The 22,338-nt window shown below is 36.0% G+C and overlaps 1 protein-coding gene across 38 annotated transcripts in view; it reads left to right on the top strand.

Moving 5' to 3' along the window:
• Positions 1-22,338, top strand: part of Mycbp2 (MYC binding protein 2, E3 ubiquitin protein ligase) — a 233,430-nt gene that overhangs the window by 48,727 nt on the left and 162,365 nt on the right. For 36 of the 38 annotated variants that reach the window (XM_011244896.3, XM_017315794.2, XM_017315789.2 and 33 more), the window contains exons 6-17: positions 692-934; positions 1,150-1,221; positions 2,858-2,954; positions 6,752-6,825; positions 6,958-7,096; positions 8,494-8,570; positions 9,367-9,571; positions 10,744-10,908; positions 12,706-12,864; positions 15,312-15,516; positions 21,596-21,741; positions 22,224-22,325. In XM_011244896.3, coding sequence (XP_011243198.1) covers positions 692-934; positions 1,150-1,221; positions 2,858-2,954; positions 6,752-6,825; positions 6,958-7,096; positions 8,494-8,570; positions 9,367-9,571; positions 10,744-10,908; positions 12,706-12,864; positions 15,312-15,516; positions 21,596-21,741; positions 22,224-22,325 — 1,684 coding nt within the window. Of the gene's footprint in view, positions 1-691; positions 935-1,149; positions 1,222-2,857; positions 2,955-6,751; positions 6,826-6,957; positions 7,097-8,493; positions 8,571-9,366; positions 9,572-10,743; positions 10,909-12,705; positions 12,865-15,311; positions 15,517-21,595; positions 21,742-22,223; positions 22,326-22,338 lie in introns of those variants that run through there. The other 2 variants (XM_030247601.1, XM_011244907.3) reach the window with 1 other exon arrangement.

Below are 22,338 nucleotides of genomic sequence, written 5' to 3'. Positions count from 1 at the left end.
CAGAATCCTTAAAGAAGTCTCATCTGCCTGAGCTTAATTTTTTTCTTATTTATTTTTTTATAGTCAGTTCATTGACCCCCTACCCGGTCCGCCCTCCCACTGTTCCTCATCCCGTCCTCTTCCCTCCTGTCTTCAAGAGGATGTACCTCCCACCCTCTATCAGGCCTTCCAACTCCCTGGGGTCTCAAGTCTTTCTAGGATTATGTGCATCTTCTCTGACTGAGTCCAAACCCGGTAGTCATCTGCTATATATGTGTTGGGGGCCTCATACCAGCTGGTGTGTGCTGCCTGGTTGGTGGTGCAGTGTCTGAGAGATCCCAGGGGTCCAGGTTAGTTGAGATTGCTAGTCTTCCTGTGGGGTCGCCTTCCTTCTCAGCTTCTTCCAGGCCTCCTCTAATTCAACCTCAGGGGTCCCCAACTTCAGTCCAATGGCTAGGTGTAAATATCTGTATCTTTCTCAGTCAACTGCTTGTTGAGCCTCTGGGAGGACAGCCATGTTTGACTCCCGTATGTATGCATAGCATCAGCAATAGTGCTTTACTTCTTACAGATGAAGTTTTAGTTTGTGCCTTTGTAAGCCTGCCAAACCTTGATCAATCTTTATAACTTATTTTGCCAGAAATAGTACAAGTATCTTTATTCTGTCTGAAAAAAATCTAAAGTGTCTTTTTATATCTTCTCTTTTGAATAGGTGCCAACAATACTAAACTCACTACAGAGAAGTGTACAGGCAGTGTTGGTTGGAAAGATTCAAGTCCAGGACTGGTTTAGCAATGGCATTAAGAAAGCAGCTTTAATGCACAAGTGGCCATTAAAAGAAGTATCTGTTGATGAAGATGACCAGTGTCTGCTTCAGAATGATGGGTTTTTTCTTTATTTGTTATGCAAGGATGGATTATACAAAATAGGCTCTGGATACAGTGGAACAGTTAGGGTAATATGACTATTTATTGTTCTTATCACAACGGAAATAACCATAACTCAGTATTGATTGTACCCTGGTTCTAGTCCCTTTAATACTATCTAAACTTTATTTTTACTTAAAAATTATAATTGAGATGCATGTACTAAATATTATGTGTATTTTTATTACTTTTATTGTTTAATAATTATTAATCACTTCATAGACAAATTTTTGTTATTTTACAGGGCCATATATATAATTCTACATCTCGTATCAGAAACAGAAAAGAAAAGAAGTCTTGGTTAGGGTATGCCCAGGTAGGCAAATATCCTCAATAAATGAAACTATCTGCTCATACTTGTTGAATGAATTTGTATAAGAATTCTGTATTTGTAGTAAAATGGCTAGGTAATGGTACAGAGCAGGAGGGAAAATACAAAGTCAGAATTCATCAGTCGTTCAATTTCAAGCCTGGCTCCGAACTTTAGTAACGGTGTGACTTAGGACAGATCAGTTTATTTTGTTCTGTTATTTACATTTAAAAAGGAATTAAAAACACCTTCCTTGGTGTTCTCATTTAAGCAGTCTAGGGATAAGAATCATAGACAGCCTTGTTCATGAACAAATCTGAATTAAAAATGAATAAGTGACCTGAGACCAAATTAGGGCTCCTTGCCATAAACTCTTGCATTCTAAGTGTAGATCCTGTCCCTTCTAGCAAACACTTGGCCTGACCAGTGGACAGCCACCTGCTAGAGATGCATATAGAAACCCACAAAGTAAGGAAACAGGAAGCTCACGGAGCTCCTGAAGGCTGTGCTCTCAGCTGCGACCAACACAGCCTGTCTGCTTGGACTAGTTCAGCATCAGATGCAGTTGCTTATCCTCTCATGAAGAAAAAGTAAATGAAAGATGGGCAGAAAGATTCAGGGGCACATAATTTTGTTGTAATTTTGTCTTTGAGACAAAGTCCAGGTTTCCTCTGGGAAGTATAAAATGGAAAAAATTTCCTACACTTCATGGTCTCTTGAGCTAACAGTATTGGTTGTCAGCATAAAATGATAAAAGAGGCATTTGAAAGTAGTTTGAAAACTAAAGAAATTGTTAGTTTGTCTTCATTACTGTTCAGTTGCTGTGAATATACAATGATCAAGGCAACTTACAAAGGAAAACATTTTTAACACTTGCTTACAGCTTTAGACAGTCATTGATGGAGAATGTGGTGACAGGAAGGTAGATTTGGTGCTAGAGCAATAGATGAAAGCTCATAATTTGTAAGGAGGCAAAGGGACAGACAGACAGAGAGAAGTGGGGACGGGGGTAAAGGAAAGAGGATGTGGGAGAGAGAGAGAGAAAGAGCAGGACAGCTGGGATGGGCTTTTAAAAACTCAAAGCCTACTCCCCTGACATGCCTCCTCCAACAAGGCTACGCCTACTAATCCTTCCCAAACAGTTCCACTAACTGGAGACTAAAGCATTCAAACATCTGAGTCTCTGGGGGGCCATTCTCATTCAGACCACCACACAGGTAAAGAATCACTCTGCTATATCAATATTGAGATAGTTTGAAAATAAAATTTTAAAAATAAAATGAGTGTCTTTTAAAACCCAGTGTGCTTTAAAATTTCTCATTAATTTATACTTAGGTTTTATGGAGGAATGATATAGGAATGTTTTAGTTTTTAGAGTTTGAGAGGGAGAGAGAGAGAGCTAGTTATATGGGAGTGTATGCATGTAGCATGTGTGTTTGCAGGTCAGAAGATCACCGTAAGTTCTTCCTCAATTCCTCCATCTGAAGTAGACTCCGTGTCTTAAATTTTAATCTTTGATATCCTTTCGATAGCATTATTGATTTATTATACATCAACAAAATATAATACAGAAACATACAGCTGCTTTTTCTATTGGTAATGAAAAAATATCTTTAACACAATCAAAATTGTTTATTACCAGGGTTACTTATTATATCGAGATTTGAATAACCACAGTATGACTGCCATAAGAATAAGCCCTGAGACACTGGAACAGGATGGTACTGTACTGTTACCAGGTAGGTTTTAACTAGTCATACTTTTCTTCACAAGTTTTAAGAAACCAAGATGTAAATGGTAATGAACAAAGATTAGTACTTGCTTACAAATGAGTTTTTAAATATTATGACATGTTAGCCATTTTATCTCCTCAGTAAGTTAAGACATAATACTAGGCATCAGAAACAAAGTGCAATGAGGTTTCCTATTTATTTCCAAATTCATACACATCTACAAGGTCTGACAACTTTACCCATTAAGACCCCAGCCCCCAGTTATCAGGGTAATGCTATTTTGTTCGTTTTTTTTTCACTAGAATCACTACTTTAACTCTTAAGTTGCCCTGTACAAGAAACATTATCATTATTAGTCACCTTAACAGTGCCCTAGAATTTTCCTTTGCTTTAAAAGACTTGCAGTGGTCGGGCATAGAATGGTCAAGAAAGTGTTAGCATTGCTCATGTGCACTTTGTACGAAAGTATTGACAGAGCCTTTGGGCACAGTTCATCTGCCGCTGCTCTGTGCCTCATGCTGCCCAAGTGCTGAGGCACTTCCTCTCAGGTTTTCTGCAGCACGAGAAAGGTATCTGCTCCCTCCTGCTTGTCAAGTTTCTAAATATTCTTATTGCTTCATAGAAAATGAACTGAACTTTTCTATTTCTGCATTTTCCCAAAATAGTATATAGACAGCATCATAAAGCAAATGAGCATTTTATGTACATGTCCGTGACAGCCTAGCAAAATCATTCTATAACACCTCTTTTCAGATTCTACATTTCCTCTCGAAACAAGTCTTGGCCTATTTCATTTGTTTAACTTTAGAAGTATCTCCAGGTATCACCATATAATACAATGAGTTTCATTAGGCTTATTTTCATACATTATGACATATATCATACTTTAACTATATTGCCACTCCTAATTCTAGTTTCCTTGTATTTTTCTCTTCTTCCACCTTCTACTAATTGAAAAGGTTTTGTTTTTTGGATTTGGGGTTTTTTTTCATTCTTTTGTTTTTGTTTTTGTTTTTGTTTTTGTTTTGAGACAACTGTGCAACTGTCACTGTACAGCTCTGCTTGGCCTGGCCTGGCCTGGCCTGGCCTGAAATTTGCTGTGTAGACCAGGTTGGCCTTGAACTCAAAGAGATCTACCTGTTTCTGCCTCGTGACTGCTGGGATTAAAGACGTGGACCACCACACCCTGCTGATTTAAAAAGAGAATTTTAAATTATACCTATACCTCCACTAAACTCAGTACACAGTTCTAAAGATGGATCATAGTCTACTTTGAGCTTACCCTTTACTTACTACTCTGAATATGTTCTCAGGTCTTTAGGCGTTTGCAACATTTTTAAATGTTATAAATTATACTTTATCGTTTATTAATATATATTAAAACAAGAGTCTTCCAGTCTTTCTATTTTCCAGTTTTCTTCCTTCCTCCCTCCCTCCCTCCCTTTCTTCCTTCCTTCCCTCCCTTCTTCCTCTCCTCCCTCTGTCCCTCCCTCCCTCCCTCCCTTCATTTCATCCTCCTCCTTCTCCTTCTTTCTTCTTCTTTTTTGGTACAAAAATTGCAGGGGGAAGATCAACTTTATCTCTCTGTCTCTGTACCAATTATTTTAGGATAATGTCATCGAAGAAATGTTCATTATTGACAAAACCTGTCCTCCTAAATAGATGGGTACAAAAGAGTAACTTCTGTCCAGCTCATTTATAAGGTTGTAGCTGAAAGGAAAATTAAAAAATATCTACCTGTAGGTATTTTATTTATTTTCCACGATTAAAATTATTTTCTAATGTCTTTATTCAGTTTAAATTCTTCATCATTTAACATAAATGTAAATTTTAACTATACAAGTGTGGCTTTCTGTGTTTCAAAAATACGTGCTGTGCTCACAGTGAAGAACAAATCAACCTTTGGGAGGATAGTCCCATATTGTGTGTCTTCCGAGCTTGCAGATGTTGCTTGGCATACTCCTGAAGCTGCTGTCTTATAATGTTATACACGGATACGGGATGCATCAAGAGAAGTTCTCAACATGCCATGGAAGGAAGACCCAGCCCTCAGCTGTCAATCTGAAGAAGCCTGTTGTCATTGGCTCATTTCTTTGGCATGGACTACATTTTCTTCAATGAAGCCATTTGCTTTTTCCCTGACAAGGGACACTTCTTCTCTGTAGCTTTTCATCAAGAAGAGAAGTAGCAAGCTGTCAGGTTTTTAGGTTTACTGAATACCATGTTTAAAATGAATGTAATTGGTAATTCATGTAGTTTCATATTCTAGCTAGTCTTACAGCTATTTCACTGCAGTATGGATGAACGGCTCTTGTTGAATATCGTTTTATTCTTTATATTTCAGCGTAACGTTGATATTGTGTTCTTGTGTCGTTTGCTGTCTTCGTCTTGTGACAGGTGGCCTCAGAACACGAGGCCTTTTTGCTACTCTTGCGCCGCTTCACTCCCTCATCCCTGCATTTATCTGAAATTATAATGAGTTTTTCTTCTTTGCTTTTTAGTTTAAAATCTTACTGCTTAGAGCTTGAGCAGCGTCTCTCTTGCGCCTCTTTGTATTCTGTACAGTGGACTAGGAACTCTTTCTTTCGATTTCTCCTCTCTTTGATTACCAAGTCTCTTGGGCTACCAGTGGGCCTTGTCTCCCAGTTTCTATTTCCAGTTTGTGATCACTGAATTCTCTATTTGGTAAGGGTCTGCCTGTGTTTTGCATATTTATAATAAGGAAGTATGCTAGTATGAAGCTCTTGGGCAAAGATATAGCTTATTTGGGTGGGTTCCATTGCTGTATTCCAAAAAAGAGTTTTATGTTTTGTTGATTCATGTTGAAGAGAAATGAAATTTCTTTTTGTATTGTGATTAATGGAGAGGTTCATCCTAGTTCTCCATGGTTACTGTAGAAAGTGTGTGTGCTCTTAGATTTGCTTGCTGAATACTTGTTTTCCCAAAGGATACAATTTATACAGATGTTGATTTTGCTTGTAGTTTGTGTTATTAGCAGCAGTCACTAACACATGTTCCAGTGTCCTTCTATGATACTGGTATCCCTTGTCACAATTGGCTTGTGCGTTACTTTGATCAAAGAAATGTTTGATCAAAGTGCACCATTCTACATAGATATGTTCAATGCTGGCAAATAGGGGTAGTAGCGGAGATGTTTGGCTATTTTGAGATAATAAGAAAGAAATGAGTATAGATTTGTTGGCTATCCATAAATAGATAGGAGAAGGATAAATGGTTAGAAAATCTAGGACATTGTAAATAGTAAACATGCTGGAACAGACATTGACTTTCTACGTGAGAAATATATAGGTAGTTTTGATCCTTCATTTTGTAAAGCAAGGGATATCTGCAGTTGGACACCGTAGACTTAAATACAGAAGCCTTAGATCTATCTGTATTTCTCTGTGACACTAATGACCGTGGTGTATGTCTGTTGGTAGTGTTGCCTACATTGCATGTGATGGTATTGAAATGATTATAACCACACTGTTTGTTTACCATGGTGCATGTTCGACTCTCAGACTATATCATAGGCTACTAATTCATTTTGAAATTAGATTGGCTCTCAGATCCTTAATTATGCAAGCTTTATAAATGTAAGCACAATGTGATCAGAACTCTTAGTTGAATCATTTATTTTTTGATAATTTGTAATTCTTAATTTTAAAAAAGTCCCTTTTTGAGTGTAAGTCTATTTTTATTATGTGAAGAGCCCTCATTCTGACTTCAGCAGAGGAGTAAAATCATTTCATGAGTTGCTTAATTGTTGTGTAGTATAATTACTTTTTCTTTCATTTGTATAGATTGCCACACTGAAGGTCAAAATATTTTATTTACTGATGGAGAATATATTAACCAGATAGCTGCTTCAAGAGATGTAAGTATTTGGAATAGCTGTTGTAAATGAAACCACTTTTTCTTAAATTACTGGGTCTTTATTAACTGAAGACTGATTCATGCAATGCAATACTTGATTTTTTTTTAATTCTTAATTTTTAAAATTTTTTAGGATGGCTTTGTTGTAAGGATATTTGCCACAAGCACTGAACCTGTACTGCAACAAGAACTACAGCTTAAACTGGCCAGGAAGTGCTTACACGCCTGTGGCATATCACTGTTTGATCTGGAAAAGGATTTGCATATAATAAGTAAGATGACAAAATAAATGTTTCTTTTTTACTCCTTTAAAAAAAGATCATTGTGTTTTTAGCATTTCAGCTAATAATTTAGTGGCTATTTTGTCTACTACTGTAGAATAACTTTTGATTAATATATGGAGGTAACTAGGAAATACAGCCTGAAAATAGATGACGTGTTAGAAAGTGCTGAGAAAAATGACTGACAACAATACTTTCCAGCTCAGTTTGAATAGGGCAAATGAGATACACCGGTATTTCTTAAGGATTGTGGCAGACAGTGCTGAGTGTAATCTAGTACCACTGCTCATTGAGTATTGTTGTTCTCTAACTTAGGGAAAACTCTATAATATCTGCCTTTAAATTTTTTCATCTTTGGGAGTATAATAATCTTACACTAGATTTTTATCTCATGTTTTAATTGCATAAGATATATTTTTTTTTGTATCTTCCCTTCCATGGGAAAATATGCTAAACTGAGCTCAAATTTTCCATTTAAAAAGCCCACAGAATTATTGGTTGTGTATATTACTGGCCAAACATCATAAAATGTACTATATAGAAAATTGTAATTTGTGGTTTGAAGATATATGCATGTATTTACACATATTTTTTTTAATTTAGGGGTTTTTCTTTTATCAAAAAGCAAAGGACCAAGAATCTGAAAATTTTATTCAGCTATCTTCATATTTTTTCAATCCCAAATAAAGGTGTTAGAAGAATCTTTAATTTTGTATTTATTCATTTAAACAGTGGGCACTAAGTTATGAAAATCACATGAGATAAAATTTATACATTTAATGATGTTTAGTACATGGGATGCTTAATAAAAATATATATTTATTATTTTATGCACATTGGTGTTTTGCCTGCATGTATGACTGTGTAAGGGCCGTGTCAGATCCCCTAGAACTGGAGCCACGGACAGTTGTGAGCTGCCAAGAGGGTGCTAGGAATTGAACCCTTGTCCTCTGGAACAGTAGCTAGTACTCCAAACTTCTGAACCATCTCTCCAATCCATAACAATGTATATATTTTTTAATACCTTAAATCAGTGACTACTGTTGACACTGAGTTTTTAAATGTTTTATTGTAAATGTTGATAGTAATAGAACAGCCTCATCTTCTCTTGAAGCTGCAGACGTCGTCTGTGTAAGTCAGCAGACGATGGGGCAGACGATGGGGCAGACGTGGGCTTCCCTGTGCTTTGTCTCATCGCACTGTGACAGTCTTCCTAGGCAGACCAGGGTGCTCTCAGGCTAGTTGTCCTCCAGATATATGACTAGGCCGTTTTTATTTTTAATAATACTAATTGAATTGACTGAAATTATTTCATAGATTGCATGCTGTACTTAGGATTATGAGTATTAGAAATACAGTCATATTTATTAGTCTTGTTTTGATCGCAGGCACAGGATTTGATGAAGAGTCAGCCATACTCGGTGCAGGACGAGAATTTGCGCTAATGAAAACAGCAAATGGAAAGGTAAGTGACGCATGTTGTTCAAAATTAACATTTTCTGCTTAATGAAAAAGTACAAATTGTTACATAATTCAGATCATTTTCATATTTAAATATTGTCATAAATTTTTATGTGGTAAAACATAATCATGTTGAAAATAATATTGTGAAAGAGTAGTGACATTTAAGACCTTAAAAATTTGTAAACTTTTAAAAAGGTATATATTTGAAAGTATTTAATTATGAATAAAAAGGTATATATTTGAAAGTATTTAATTATGAATTCCTATAATTTTTGAAGTTATAAGTTTGTATTTGTTATTCTGTAAATGATAAAGCAGAAATTTCTAAAAATGTCCATAATAAGATATCTAATTAAGATACCATAGAAGCATGTTTAAGTAACGTGTAGATTGTGTAGGTTAGCCTACATAGATTGGAGTTTCTTTTTTATCTAATAAATATTAAGAGAAATTAAGGTAAGTAAGGAAATTCTGAAAATAGAAATTATCAGGCATATACTTAATGAAGCTTTATGTAAATTTGGAAAATTAATAACAGATTTTATGAATTTTTCTGTGAGTGTTTATGGGAATATAAACATGAAAATTGTAAATATCAAGAATACATATGAAAAAGCAAGCTTGAATGGGTCAATTTTTCTGTCGTTCAGATCACCAAATTTGAATAGTATAAAAAATATTGAGTTCTTTTTTTACCTTTTAATAAAATATGGAAACTTTTACAGTTTTGTAAAACCTGGTGCACCACTCCAAAAGGCAGTCTAATTTCTTTTTTTCTTCCCTCTCTAACATGTAAGATATATTACACTGGCAAGTACCAGAGTCTTGGAATCAAACAAGGTGGTCCTTCAGCAGGAAAATGGGTTGAGTTACCAATCACCAAATCTCCAAAGATAGTGCACTTCTCTGTGGGACATGATGGCTCGCATGCCCTTTTAGTTGCAGAGGATGGAAGTGTGTTCTTCACAGGATCTGCAAGCAAAGGAGAAGATGGAGAGTCAAGTAAGTTGGCTGAGAGTTGGCACTTCTGAGTTAGTGTAGAGTCATCTCAGCAGCACTAGCCTCGCAGCTTAGATGGTGCGTGTCAGTAAACGATGAGCTAAGGAAGGTGCCCGTCTCACTACAGATCACAGGAAGGAATTTTCATACTTATGGCCATGCGATTATTTGTTTGAGAATAGGTGGTTGGTAATGTTTTGTTTCATTTACTTATTCTAGTAGATTACTTAAAAAGCTGAACACTTGGTAAGGACTATGTATTTCAAAGTGAAGATAAACCTTATGTAACTTTGTTTATAGTATTATCGCTTATGAAATTCTTTATCTACTAGGAAATCATTTGCTCAGCAATGAAAAAGTAAATAATTTGATGTATTTTTTTCTGTTTATATCCTTCTTTAAAACATCATTTTTCTCTCTTAAATAACTTTTCATAATCCTTAGAGTAGCATCTTACAGCGATTCGTCTTTTAAAGTCTATACATAATGGAAAATTATGTGAAAATAAAAGTTGCCTTGGGAATAACACTTTACAAAGCCACAGAGTATGTTACCATCTCCTAGAAACTTGAACATATAGAAAACATCCATGTAAACTAGTTACTTCACATAAGCATAGGTGTCAATCCATATGAAAGGCACGCTATAGCATAACAAGATTCTTTATTCTGAAAGCTTGCAGAAAATTGATTAATCAAACCAACAGCTCGTCGATGTTTTCCATCTTTGGCTTGTTTCATGGGTAGAATTTTTTTAGAATAGTAGTTTGTTATATCACCCATGCTTCTGTTTATTTGTTCTATTTTATATGTGTATCACCTTTATAATCAGGTTGAGTTGGGATAGCACTTAATATCTGTTAGATGAATGAGAAACTGTTTCCAGAATCTAATATAAGAGCATACATTAATTATCAGGGGAGATCAAAAGGAGAGGATATAAGTATGTGTGTAGGGGACTGAGATGGTATGTGTGCTTGTGGCATTTGACAGGCTAAATATTAGTTGACTTCATGAGGCTAGCAAGTTTAATCTGTGTGGTTTTAAGCCCAGGCTTTCTGAGACTTAATAAAGTGTATCAAGAATTGTAACAAAGAAAACAGTTTGTGTCTTTTCTTTGGTTTTATATATAAATCATTGTTATTTCCGTATATTCATTTTATTCATTCTTTTTAGCTAAGAGCAGACGGCAGTCAAAGCCCTATAAGCCGAAAAAGATTATTAAAATGGAAGGGAAGATTGTGGTGTATACAGCCTGCAATAATGGAAGTAGTTCTGTTATTTCTAAAGATGGAGAACTATACATGTTTGGAAAAGATGCTATTTATTCTGATAGCTCAAGTAAGTTTCCTCACTTAGACAATGTGGAAGTATTATTTCCCTTGCTAATTACTGTTTTCTATATAAAACAGGTACCTGACTGAAACTTAAGGAGGGGAAACGAGGGATAGACGTAGCTAGATAGTTTTATATTTATAAACTCCAATCTATAACTTCATACTATTTGGTCGCTGGATTGTTTTCTAGTAATTAGAAATGATTATAGTGAGTGTGTCATCCCACTTGGGGAGATTTTGTTTGAGACCTATAATGTAAAACAGAGAGCAGAGTAAATGAAGTTTATGACTATAAAGTTAAGTGATTATCCCAAGGATGAAGAAATCAAACGTAGACAATTTAGAGCAGTTAATCATTAACTGAAACTGCTTCCAGGTAATAGGAATACTGACTTAGTGTGGGGACATTCAGATTCTCAGTGGGCTGAAATTGTTTGAGTGACTTCAGGAGTAGCATGTTAATAGTTTAAAAATAATATCTATATAACTATTGCTTGCTAAAATGCTGATAGAAATTGAACATTTACATGTAAGGTGGGCCAGACAGACAATGTCTACCTGCCCCTTTGCAGTCTGAGAGACATTTGATTGTGATAGACTTAAGGAGCTATTGTTCAGGGCCTATATACAGAGTCAGATTTATTACTAACTTTTTTAGTTGGACAAAGTTTACCTAACTTTCAGATTTTTCATTTTTTCTACTTTCTTTAAGAAAAGGCTAAATGATAATAATGTGTTTCATAATTTAGTTTTGTAAGTTTATAAGAAAGGACATGTAAGAAATGCTTTGCATAGAATCTAGAATGTAGAATGTAGTAGCTCACTGTATAATCACCTATTATAGGTAGTCAAATTTTGTTCTGTTAAATAAATATTATTACATTTTTCAAGTGAAAAATATAATACTGAAATTAGGAATATTTTCAACTTAAATAACCACCAAAATTTTTGGAAATGAAATTTTTGATATATTTTATAAAACTCTTTAGTTTTTACTGTTATTATTACTTAATGAGGCTAAGCAGCATGCCTTTGTAATTTTAAAATTATTGCAAAAATAAGTAATCAGTGTAGCACATGGGTGTAAAAATCATGCTAAATGGAACATAAGGGAAGTTGAGGAAATACTGGAGTGGACTGTGGAAGAAAGTTATGAGAGGTTCAAAAATACTGTTTGTGGCCTGCTGAGAGAGCTCAGAACGCAATGGTGCTTGCTTCTAAGCTCAACAGCCTGAGTCTGTCCACAGGACTCAGGGGCTGAAAAGAGAGAACCAAGCCCCACAAGTTCCCCTCTGACCTAGACGTGTGCATCATAGACACAGGTGCATTTGAATGCATGCACAGGAAGCAGATACATAAACGTGATTGTACAGTGAAATCTACTATATTGAAGAGCCTTACAGGTTTATAAAAAACAATACTGTTTTATTATACCATTCCAAGTGTTTTGCTATTTGTCTGCTTAGGTAAGTTTAAGCCAGTAAAGGTTCATGACTTCTTTGTGCTGGTAGTTGGGTTTGAGAGCCGCTGGTCCTTCTGAGTACTCATTGTTTAACCTGTTAGTACTTGCAGCAAGCAGGCAGAAGTCAGTTAGAAATGCTGTTACCATAAGTTTTTGTCCCAAGTATGAATGCATTTTAAAATTTATTGAAACTACATTTAATGCTTTTTTTTTTTTAATTTGGTGATAACCTACTAGGAGTTTGGTCACTTGTTTTGTCCAGGAAATTCTTCATTAAAGTTGTTCTTCTAGGTACAGGAATATTTTGTTGTTTTTATTAATTTTGTATCTTTTTTCTAGGTTTGGTATCTGATTTGAAAGGCCATTTTGTAACTCAGGTAGCAATGGGTAAAGCTCACACATGTGTTTTAATGAAGAATGGAGAGGTTTGGACATTTGGTGTAAATAATAAAGGACAATGTGGACGAGACACTGGTGCTATGAACCAAGGAGGGAAAGGTAGGAGTTAAAGGCTCGGATATTAAGAACGTTGTTGTCTTTTCATTCGCCTTTTAGAACAGAGTGAAGAATCCCACTCTTTTCGAAAATAAATGTGTAAGAGATGTCTCAACAGTTAGGAGGCCCTGCTATTCTTTAAGAGGACCCAGGTTCTATCACTGCACTTGTGTGGTGCCTTACACCATCTGTAACTCCAGTTCCAGAGGTCTGATGCTCTGTACATGCACACACACACACTCACACACACACACACTCACACACACACACACACACACACAGGCAAACGTCATACATAACAATTAAAAACAATGACTCTTTGATTTTTATAAATTTAGAAAACCCCTAAATTTTTACTTGATAATAATTAATGATAAAAGTCAATCACTGCAAAAATAAAATAGGCTTTATTGTAATAGTAACTTTTATTGGCCTGAAGCTTATTTATCGCATCTGTCTGCTAAAGTAGACCTAGTCTTGGAAGCTTCTAGCCCCCATACAATCTACTCTAATCCTAGAATGTTTTTAGCCTCCGAAACTTACTGCTAAATAATAAAATTACCTTTTCTATCTCTTTTTGTGCTCTGGCTGGTTTAACTCAGCTGTTCTGGCTCAAACTCCTCCAGGCAGATTGATTTGGTCCCTCCTGCACTACTCTCCCAGGCGTCATACTAGTCAGTGATGTGTTCTAGTCTTTTGGCTCCTTGTCATTCTCCTGCTGGTTCTAGCCAGAGAATGTGTCTAGCTTATTCTCTCTGCAGCCTGTCTCTGTACAACTGTCCCTCACCCTCACTGCTGCCTTTCTCTTGTCCTCTCCTGCAGTGCTCTCCTTACATAGCTTCCTTCCTTCCTTTCTATGCTGCCTCTCAAGTAGCTTCCCTTTCTTCTCTGTTCTTCTGAGAGTGTGCATATCCTATTCTGTCAAATCTTTTTCTGATTCATCACTTTGTCTGCCATTCAATTAGTCATCACTCTCACTTATGAGTGCTTCCTTCTACAGACTAAGTTTGCCTTCATCGTTTGGACTGAAGGTGTGTGCTGAGAGTGAGTCTGTATTTCAGTCAGAGGGATTGAAGGTGTGTGCTGAGGCTGAGCACATCTAGAAACAATTTTTTCCAGCAAACAACACAATTTCAGAGTTCACAGCCTGATCAAATATCCTGTAATACTTGTATTTTTGTTTTTTGAAGAAGTAATGTTCCTAGCTGTTTAATATTATAAAAATCTACATTAATTAATAGTTCTTCTGTAACATTTTTGATGACTGAATTATTCATGGAAAGGAGATTTTTCTCATATGCTTGTCACCTTCAGTTTTAACTACTTTCTGGCAGTAGTCTTTCAACAGTATTGCCCTTCTAGTTTAATCATGAGTATTTTGACAGCTCAGACTGCTCTTATTCCCTGGCCTTTTGTTAGGGAAAGGTGAAACTGTAGCTATCTATTTTCATAGTGTCTTCTTCTCAATTCTTAGGCTGTTGAAGGGAAGGGATGTTTTATCCTTCAATTTCCTTGCTGTCGTGATCTTGATCTTTGCTTGTAATGGTATGTTTAGTTAATTGTTGCTTCTGGTTTTTACTTTTAGCTGTTACCAACATTGCCTGTATTCTTTAGTTCAATTTTTGACTATCTTTGATTTTTTTTTTTAAAGCAGTGGGAGAAGATATGTTCATACAGTCAGAACTAAGCATTGGACTATGATAAACTTCAATCATTCGAGGTTTAAACTTTCAATTTATTAACCAAACCAAGAGCATCTCTTCTGAGGTCTGCTTGACCATGGATTCAAATAGGTTACAAGAACCAGTTTTGATAGGTAGAGTGTTGGTCCCATTTGTGTATATAACTATATTAGTTTTTAAAAAGATAGTTAGCATTTTTAAAACAATTGTTTATGTTTCAGGTAGCTAGCTTGGATCTTTTATTTTAAATTATGAAATATGAATAAGAGTCCTTTTGTATTTTATTGAATATACAGATTAATTCAAAGACAATAGTTATGCTGTTGACTCTTAAATACTACTATGTATAAATCTAGTAAAGATTGTGCTTGATACCAGAATTCTACCAGAATTGCATATTCTAGCTCTAACCAAAATTATCTGGTATTTGCTTGTCTCATTTTTTATATTGTTCACTGATGACAAAGCTAAACGAAGACCTCATGTGCTGTGCTCTATTTCTCGATTGTTAGCTTAGCCTTTAACAGCTTAGCATCCTGCATCCCTGAACGAAGTTCTTGATTAGACATAGTTACCTTGAGTGGCTTTTCTTTAGGTGGTATGCTACAGATAAGAGATAAATGAGTAAGTTGGATGAGGAATAATAGATTGAGTAAATACATAACCACTGTGATTACAGCAGGGTTTCACGTATGTTTTTAAGTTGGGAGATATGTTTTCAGATATGGAAATAATTCACATACAATTATAAATTTAATTGTCATACAGGGTTTGGAGTTGAAAATATGGCAACAGCAATGGATGAAGACCTGGAGGAAGAACTGGATGAGAAAGACGAGAAGTCCATGATGTGCCCTCCAGGCATGCACAAGTGGAAGCTGGAGCAGTGCATGGTGTGCACCGTGTGTGGAGACTGCACTGGCTACGGCGCCAGCTGTGTTAGCAGTGGCCGTCCTGACAGAGTTCCTGGAGGGTAGGACTAGACTTCCTAGGAAGAAAATAAGCACGCTCTCCCTCCCCTCTGTTTTTGTTTTTTTGTGTCTCAGGCTATCTCACAGTGTGTCCACCTACGTTTTATATGTGCCCGTGTATTGGGGTAGTGGTGTGTGGGTTTCAGACCTAGAGCTTCAGACTAATACCAGTTCAGTACTCTACCACTGAGCTACACATTCAAGCCTAAACTTGAATTCTTAGTTATTTTCTACTATATTGTGTTCTAATTTAGTCACCTTTATGTTTGGCCTCCTTTCATTTGATTCATCGAAGCCATTACTTAAAAATTAAGTTATACTTTTCTTCAAATCTAGGGCCTTGTTTTTTTCCTAAGCTTGTTTAATGCGAAATGTTTATTGATCTTTTCTTAGTACAGTTATCAAATTTATATGATTCTTGAGTAAAAATACATTCTTTTTCTCTCTAACATGATATCCTGCTTACCTATCTGTCTATCTATCTAGCCTGCCTATCTATCTATCCATCCATCCACCCATCTGTCCATCTTCTTATAGATTCTTGATTTAAGGGTTTGTCTTGGTTAGTTTTTTGTTTTTGTTTTTGTTTTTTGTTTTTTGTTTTTTTTTGTTTTTTTTTTTTTTGTTAATTTGATATAAACCTATACATATCTGGGGAAGAGGACTTCTTAATTGAGGAAGCACTTCCATATGATTGTCCTGTAGACAAGTCTGTGGAGTATTGTGTTGATTAATGATTCAGAGTGGAAGAATCTTGTTTATTGCGTATGGTGCCACACCTGGGCAGGCTGAGCAAACCATGAAGAGCAAGATGTAGCACTCCTCCATGGGCTGTATGTCAGTTCCTGCCTCCAGGTTCCTGCCCTGGCCTCCCTCTGTGATGGCCTCCCTCTGTGATGTGGAACTGTGAGCTGAAATGAACCTTTCCTCTCCAAGGTTCTAAATTATTGTCAATTCTAAGTTAGTATGTGAGGTGCATCAAATAATAGAATTTTCTCCTAGAACTTTAGAAGAATTTCACGTTTACATTTTATAGGTAATATAACACATAAAGGGTTGTCTTTTTTAAGACTAGGTTTCTGATAATTGGCTGATTTAGGGTGGGAGTGAAATTTTGTGAAGAAAAGCCTAGTTTGAGGAAAACTACCTTCAGTCTCTGATTTTACTATTTAGCAAATGCTTAGCTATCAAGTAATGCTTCCCAATTCCTGGCAGCATCTCCTGTGATTGTATTTCTGGACTTATGCTTTTTTTGTCATAAGTAGATTGTATACAATAGCCATTTTCCTTCAAGGCTATTGAAATATTATTTCAGGCTTGTTTTGTTAAATTGTGTTGCTTGAGATAAGGTCAATCTGGCCTCATACTTCAAGGCTCAAGTGATAACCCCTGATTCAGGCTTACCACTTACTGCAGCCACAGGCTTTTTCTTGTTCTTGGCATGGCTTATTTTATTAGCATAAGTAAAAAATGTACTCTACGAATAGGTAATTTTTATTCTGTGGTGCTTTGTTGGATACCATTTTCTACTTTAGTGACCTAACTTATTTATCTTTAATTAATTTTTATTTTGAGTATTTTTATGTAAAAGGATCCAACTTTTCTTTGTAAACAGTGTTAGAATTTAATCTCTCAAACCTTTCCTAGTCTGTTTTCATTAAAAATCAGCCCCCCAAACTTCAAGCTTGATCCAGAATAAAGAATCCAGAAATGCAGACATACTTTTGAATTCTCTGTGTCCTACTAAAATTATTTTTCTTAAATGCTCTTCCACAGATATTTATACAATTTTCATTGCTAACACTTAGCCAATTAAAATATTTTTTGTTAATGACCAAAATAAATATTCGAATAAATTTAAGATAATATTAAATGCCAGAGTACTGTGAACTTTTAGAGATGATTTAAGTCATCATAAAATTCTTACTACATACCTTATAATACACTTAAAAATTAGGCATTTTCTACAGTTTCTTTGGTGGTTCAAGGCATTGTAACATAAAACTGACTATTGTGATCATTTGTAAGTATACAATTCAATGTTTTTTAGTATTTCACACTGTTATGCTGTAAAAACACACACACACACACACACAGCTTTTTGTCTTATAAAACTAACTATATTCCTTTAACAGCCATTCCCACTTCCCACTCTCCTCCTCTCTCTACCCTCATGCTTTCTGTCTGCCTGTCTTTGACTACTGGAAAGATGTCACGCAAGTGGAGCACATGGTACTAGGGCTTCCTTTCACTTGCTCATGTTACTTACTCGAACGTCCTCAGAGTTCATCCATGTTGCCATACATGTCAGAATTTCCTTCCTTCAGGACAAATTGAGTGAATGTGTTTCTTATCCTTTTGCCTTTTGATGGACACATCTAAGCGCATGTGCATATTGCTACTGTGCACTTAGGTAGGCGGGTAGGTAGTTCTTAGAGAGTGCATCGAGTTCTTTTGGCTATGCCTACTGCAATGGAATTGCTGAACCATATTAATTCATGTTTTAATCCTTCAAGAAATGTTCATTGTGTTTTCTACAACAACTGCCATCTTATATTTCCATTAGTAGTGCATACATTTTGCAGTTTCTCCATGTTCTTCCTAGTTTTGTCTTCTTTGTTTGGATTTTATGCATCCCGAGAGATGTGAAATGGCTCCAGTGTAGTTTTGATTTGAGTTTCCTTAATAATGATGTTAAGCACCTCTTCTTTGTTTTGTAGGCAGTTGTAGCTCTTAGGAGAACTACCCCTTCAAGTCTTACACCAGCAGAACCTGGTGAAGCCAGGAGAGCCAGGAGAATTGGGTTCTTTATTCTTTTTGGTTGACTTATAGTTGGTCGGTGTGTGAGTACGTGATTCGAAATAAATGATGTCTATGAGCTACCTTTTAATTGTGTTGGCAGTTTTTTGATATAAAAAGATTTTTAACTTTCGTCAAGCCCAACTTGTTTAGTTTTGTGTTGTTGCCTGTGCTTTTGGTGACATATTTAAAAGTATTACTCAATTCAAGAAAGTTTGTCATACATAACACATCATGAATTGTTTTCTTCTAGTAAAAATTTAGCACATTTATTGTGAATGCTGTAGGTGTGCACATGCCTTGACGCACACATGGCTGTCAGAGCATGAATGGGAGGAGTCACCTCTTTCTCACAGGGTACAGGGATTGAACTCAAGTCAACAGGCTTCATAGCTGGGGCCTTTACCTAGGACCCCTAGAAAAATTTCTTTATAGTTTTAGATCTTCCATTTGAGTTGATTTTTGTATATTGTAAATGTTATTAGATGGAGGCCTAATGTTATTATAATGCATGTGGATATCCAGTCTTCTAACATAGTTTCCTTTTTTTTTCTTTCCTAATTTCTTTCTATTTTTTCTTACTAGATAATTTTCTTTATTTACATTTCAAATGTTATTCCCTTTCCTAGTTTCCCCTCTGAAAATCCCCTGTCCTCTCCCCCCTCCCCTGCTCCCCAACCTACCCACTCCTGCTTCCTGGCCTAGGCATTCCCCTATACTGGGGCATAGAACCTTCACAGGACCAAGGGCCTCTCCTCCCATTGATGACCGATTAGGCCATCCTCTGCTACATATGCAGCTAGAGCCATGAGTCCCACCATGTGTTTTCTTTGATTGGAAATTTAGTCCCAGGGAGCTCTGTAGGTGCTGGTTAGTTCATATTGTTGTTTCTCCTAGGAGGCTGCAAACCCCTTCAGCTCCTTGGGTACTTTCTCTAGTTCCTTCATTGGGGACCCTGTGCTTTGTCTAATGGATGGCTGTGAGCATCCACTTCTAAATTAGTCAGGCACTGGCAGAGCCTCTCAGGAGACACCTATATCAGGCTCCTGTCAGCAAACTCTTGTTGGACTCTGCCATAGTGCCTGGGTTTGGTGGTTGTCTATGGGATGGATCCCCAGGTGGGGTAGTTTCTGGATGGTCATGCCTTAAGTCTCTGCTCTGAACTTTGTCTCTGTAACTCCTTCCATGGGAGTTTTGTTCCCCCTTCTAAGAAGGATCGAAATATTTACACTTTGTTCTTCCTTCTTCTTGAGTTTCATGTGTTTTGCAAACTGCATCTTGGGTATTCTTCTAACATAGTTTCTTGACCAAGACTGTCTTTTTTATAGTTAGTGGTCTTGACACCCTTGTCAAAAAGTCATTTGGATATTAGTGTGAACATTTGTTTCTGGGCTTCCTTTCTGCTTCTTTGGCCTCTAAGCTTCTCTTTTGGCCAGCATCATTCACATTTCAGACTTGTGGCCTTAATATGTTTAGAAATCACAAAGAATAGTATTTCTTTATCAAAATTATTTGGCTTTTTAAGGAACTCTTAATTTTATGATATGTTTCCTACTCATGTGAGAAATATCATTAAGATTTTATTTTAATGGGAATGCATTGAATCTGTAGGCTTCATAGGGTGATTCTCACATCTTAACAATATTAAGTCTTTATCTTTGAACTTGGGATGTGGTCCTATTTATTTGTCTTAACTTTTTTTCACCAGTGTTTGTGGTTTTCATTATTCAAGTCTTTCACCTTCTTGGTTAAATTAATTGCTGATTTTTTTTTATTCTTTCTGATGGTTTTGTCAGTGTAATTTTTGTTGGAGTTTTCTTTAATGTTAAGAAATGCCACCTGTCAGTCATGTTGCCTTTCTCTCCTGCCAGTTCTCTGAGTTTCTTTATTAGTTCTACCAGTTCTTTTAGCGTTTCAGTGTCTGTATAAGATTTTTAGAGATTTCTAATGATGAAATTATATGTAGAGGGAGATAACAATACTTCTTTCAGATTTGGATATCTTTTGTTTTTTCTTCCCTCCTGATTGCTCTGGTAACCTATGCTGTATTATGTTAATCAAATGCGAGTCTAATTTTTTATCTAGTCTTAGAAGACGTGCTTTTCATCTTTCATTGAATGTAATGTTCATTGTATGTTTTCATTTGTGGCTCTGAATGTGTTTAAGGATTTTTTTTTCTGTTCTTAGTTTCTTGAATTCCTTAAATAATGAAGTATGTTAAATTTGTTAAAAGTTAATTTATATAGATTGAGAAAATTCTGCATTTTCCTCCTTTATCGTCTTAGCGTGGTATATGATTTATACATTTTCTAGTGCTACATTCCAGGGGGCGCTCCACCTTGGGTGGTTATCTTGTGTCGTGTTTTATTTCATTTGGTAGTATTTAGTTGTTGGGTTTTTTTTTTTTTTTTTGCCTCAATTTTTGTGAAGGCTTTTAGTCTTTTGAGGGTTGTGTTTTTATTTATTCTATGTCTTTGCATCAAATATCAACATAAGACATGATCTTCCACATTGTCAGTGATCCTTATTTTTCAAAGCTCACAGTTTGCAGGATACTTAGCAGCCACACCATTTGAGCTGCTGCTAGAAGCATTTGTCTCTTGTCCCTTTACAAAACTCTATATTACCATGAATGTGACAGGGCTATCAAAAGTTTCAAAGGACCAATTAGTGAGTAATTAAAGCTATGACTTCTATATCTATGAAGAGTGTTACAAAGAAGTTAGTTTTTCACTAACCTGGTAGCCGACTTCAGGGAGTATTTTTTCTTTACTTAGTGATAAAGACATGTTATATGCTTTTCAGTTTGTCTGATAGTGACAAAGCAGAAGCAAGGATTAGGTAGTTACATGCAGAGAGAAGAGAAGCATGGGACATGGTAATGTATCAAGACTGAGGAGAGAGACAGAGCTGACCCTTTGCTGATAAGGCTGCGGCCTATCACTGCAGGCGGCCTACACACCCTCTCCTGGAGACAGAGTTGGTGCAAGTGCCAGCCACCGCCCATGCTGGTCCTTAGTCCTAACACTCCTGCACTCATGAGAAAACTCATAGGACAATGGCCATTTATAATTAGTTGTAGCATCTATTTTGATTTTGTGTAGAAATATACTAGAATCATTAGACTCATAACACATTCTTTTCATTGTTTTTCTAAAATTCCTACTTTTCTTTGAAATCAATACAAGAGATTGGAAAAGTGGTTACAAAAAAGAATATTAAAAAATTAGAGGATTTCCGTTAAGCCTGTGTTTTGTTGTTTGTTTGTTTGCTTCTACGTAGGATCTGTGGTTGTGGTTCAGGGGAATCTGGCTGTGCCGTGTGTGGATGTTGCAAGGCATGTGCAAGAGAGTTGGACGGTCAAGAAGCAAGACAAAGAGGGATTCTTGATGCAGTGAAAGAAATGATACCTTTAGACCTCCTTTTAGGTAATTTATTTTATTATGTTTAATATCTTACCCTCACCTCAATAATTCTAGTAGTTGAAAGTCTTTCTATTAAATATTGTTTTAAAGTTAAGGTTAACATGAACATTGTTGTTTTGGTAACTGATATGATCATGGGTGATACTTTTTTCATGAACCTTTTATGGTAGGAATTTCTTTTGGGGGTTGTTTTTTTTTTTTTTTTTTTTGGAAACAGGGTTTTATGTGTGTAGACTTGGTTGTTGTGTAACTCCCTCTGTAGACCAGCCTTGAAGTCAGAAACCTGCCTGTCTTTGCCTCCTGAGTGCTGGGACTAAAGGAATGCACCACCACTGCCCAGCTTATATAAGAATTCTTGCAATAAAATTTTAAGTTTAAGGTGGTTTTCTGCTAGCTTTTACTTATTCATATTTGTATAGGTACAGCTATTATATACTCAAATTATATGATATATGTTATTTTCATTATTTTGGCCAATTATTCAGCTGTCCCTGTACCGGGGGTTAATATTGAGGAACATCTTCAGTTAAGACAAGAAGAAAAACGGCAACGTGTCATTAGAAGACACAGATTAGAAGATGGAAGAGGTAAGATAACTAC

The sequence above is a fragment of the Mus musculus genome, chromosome 14 (assembly GCF_000001635.26).
Source record: "Mus musculus strain C57BL/6J chromosome 14, GRCm38.p6 C57BL/6J".
In the NCBI taxonomy this organism is placed as follows: Eukaryota; Metazoa; Chordata; class Mammalia; order Rodentia; family Muridae; genus Mus; species Mus musculus.
The sequence above is the reverse complement of the archived record's forward strand: the minus strand, read 5'-3'. Positions and strand labels throughout refer to the sequence as shown.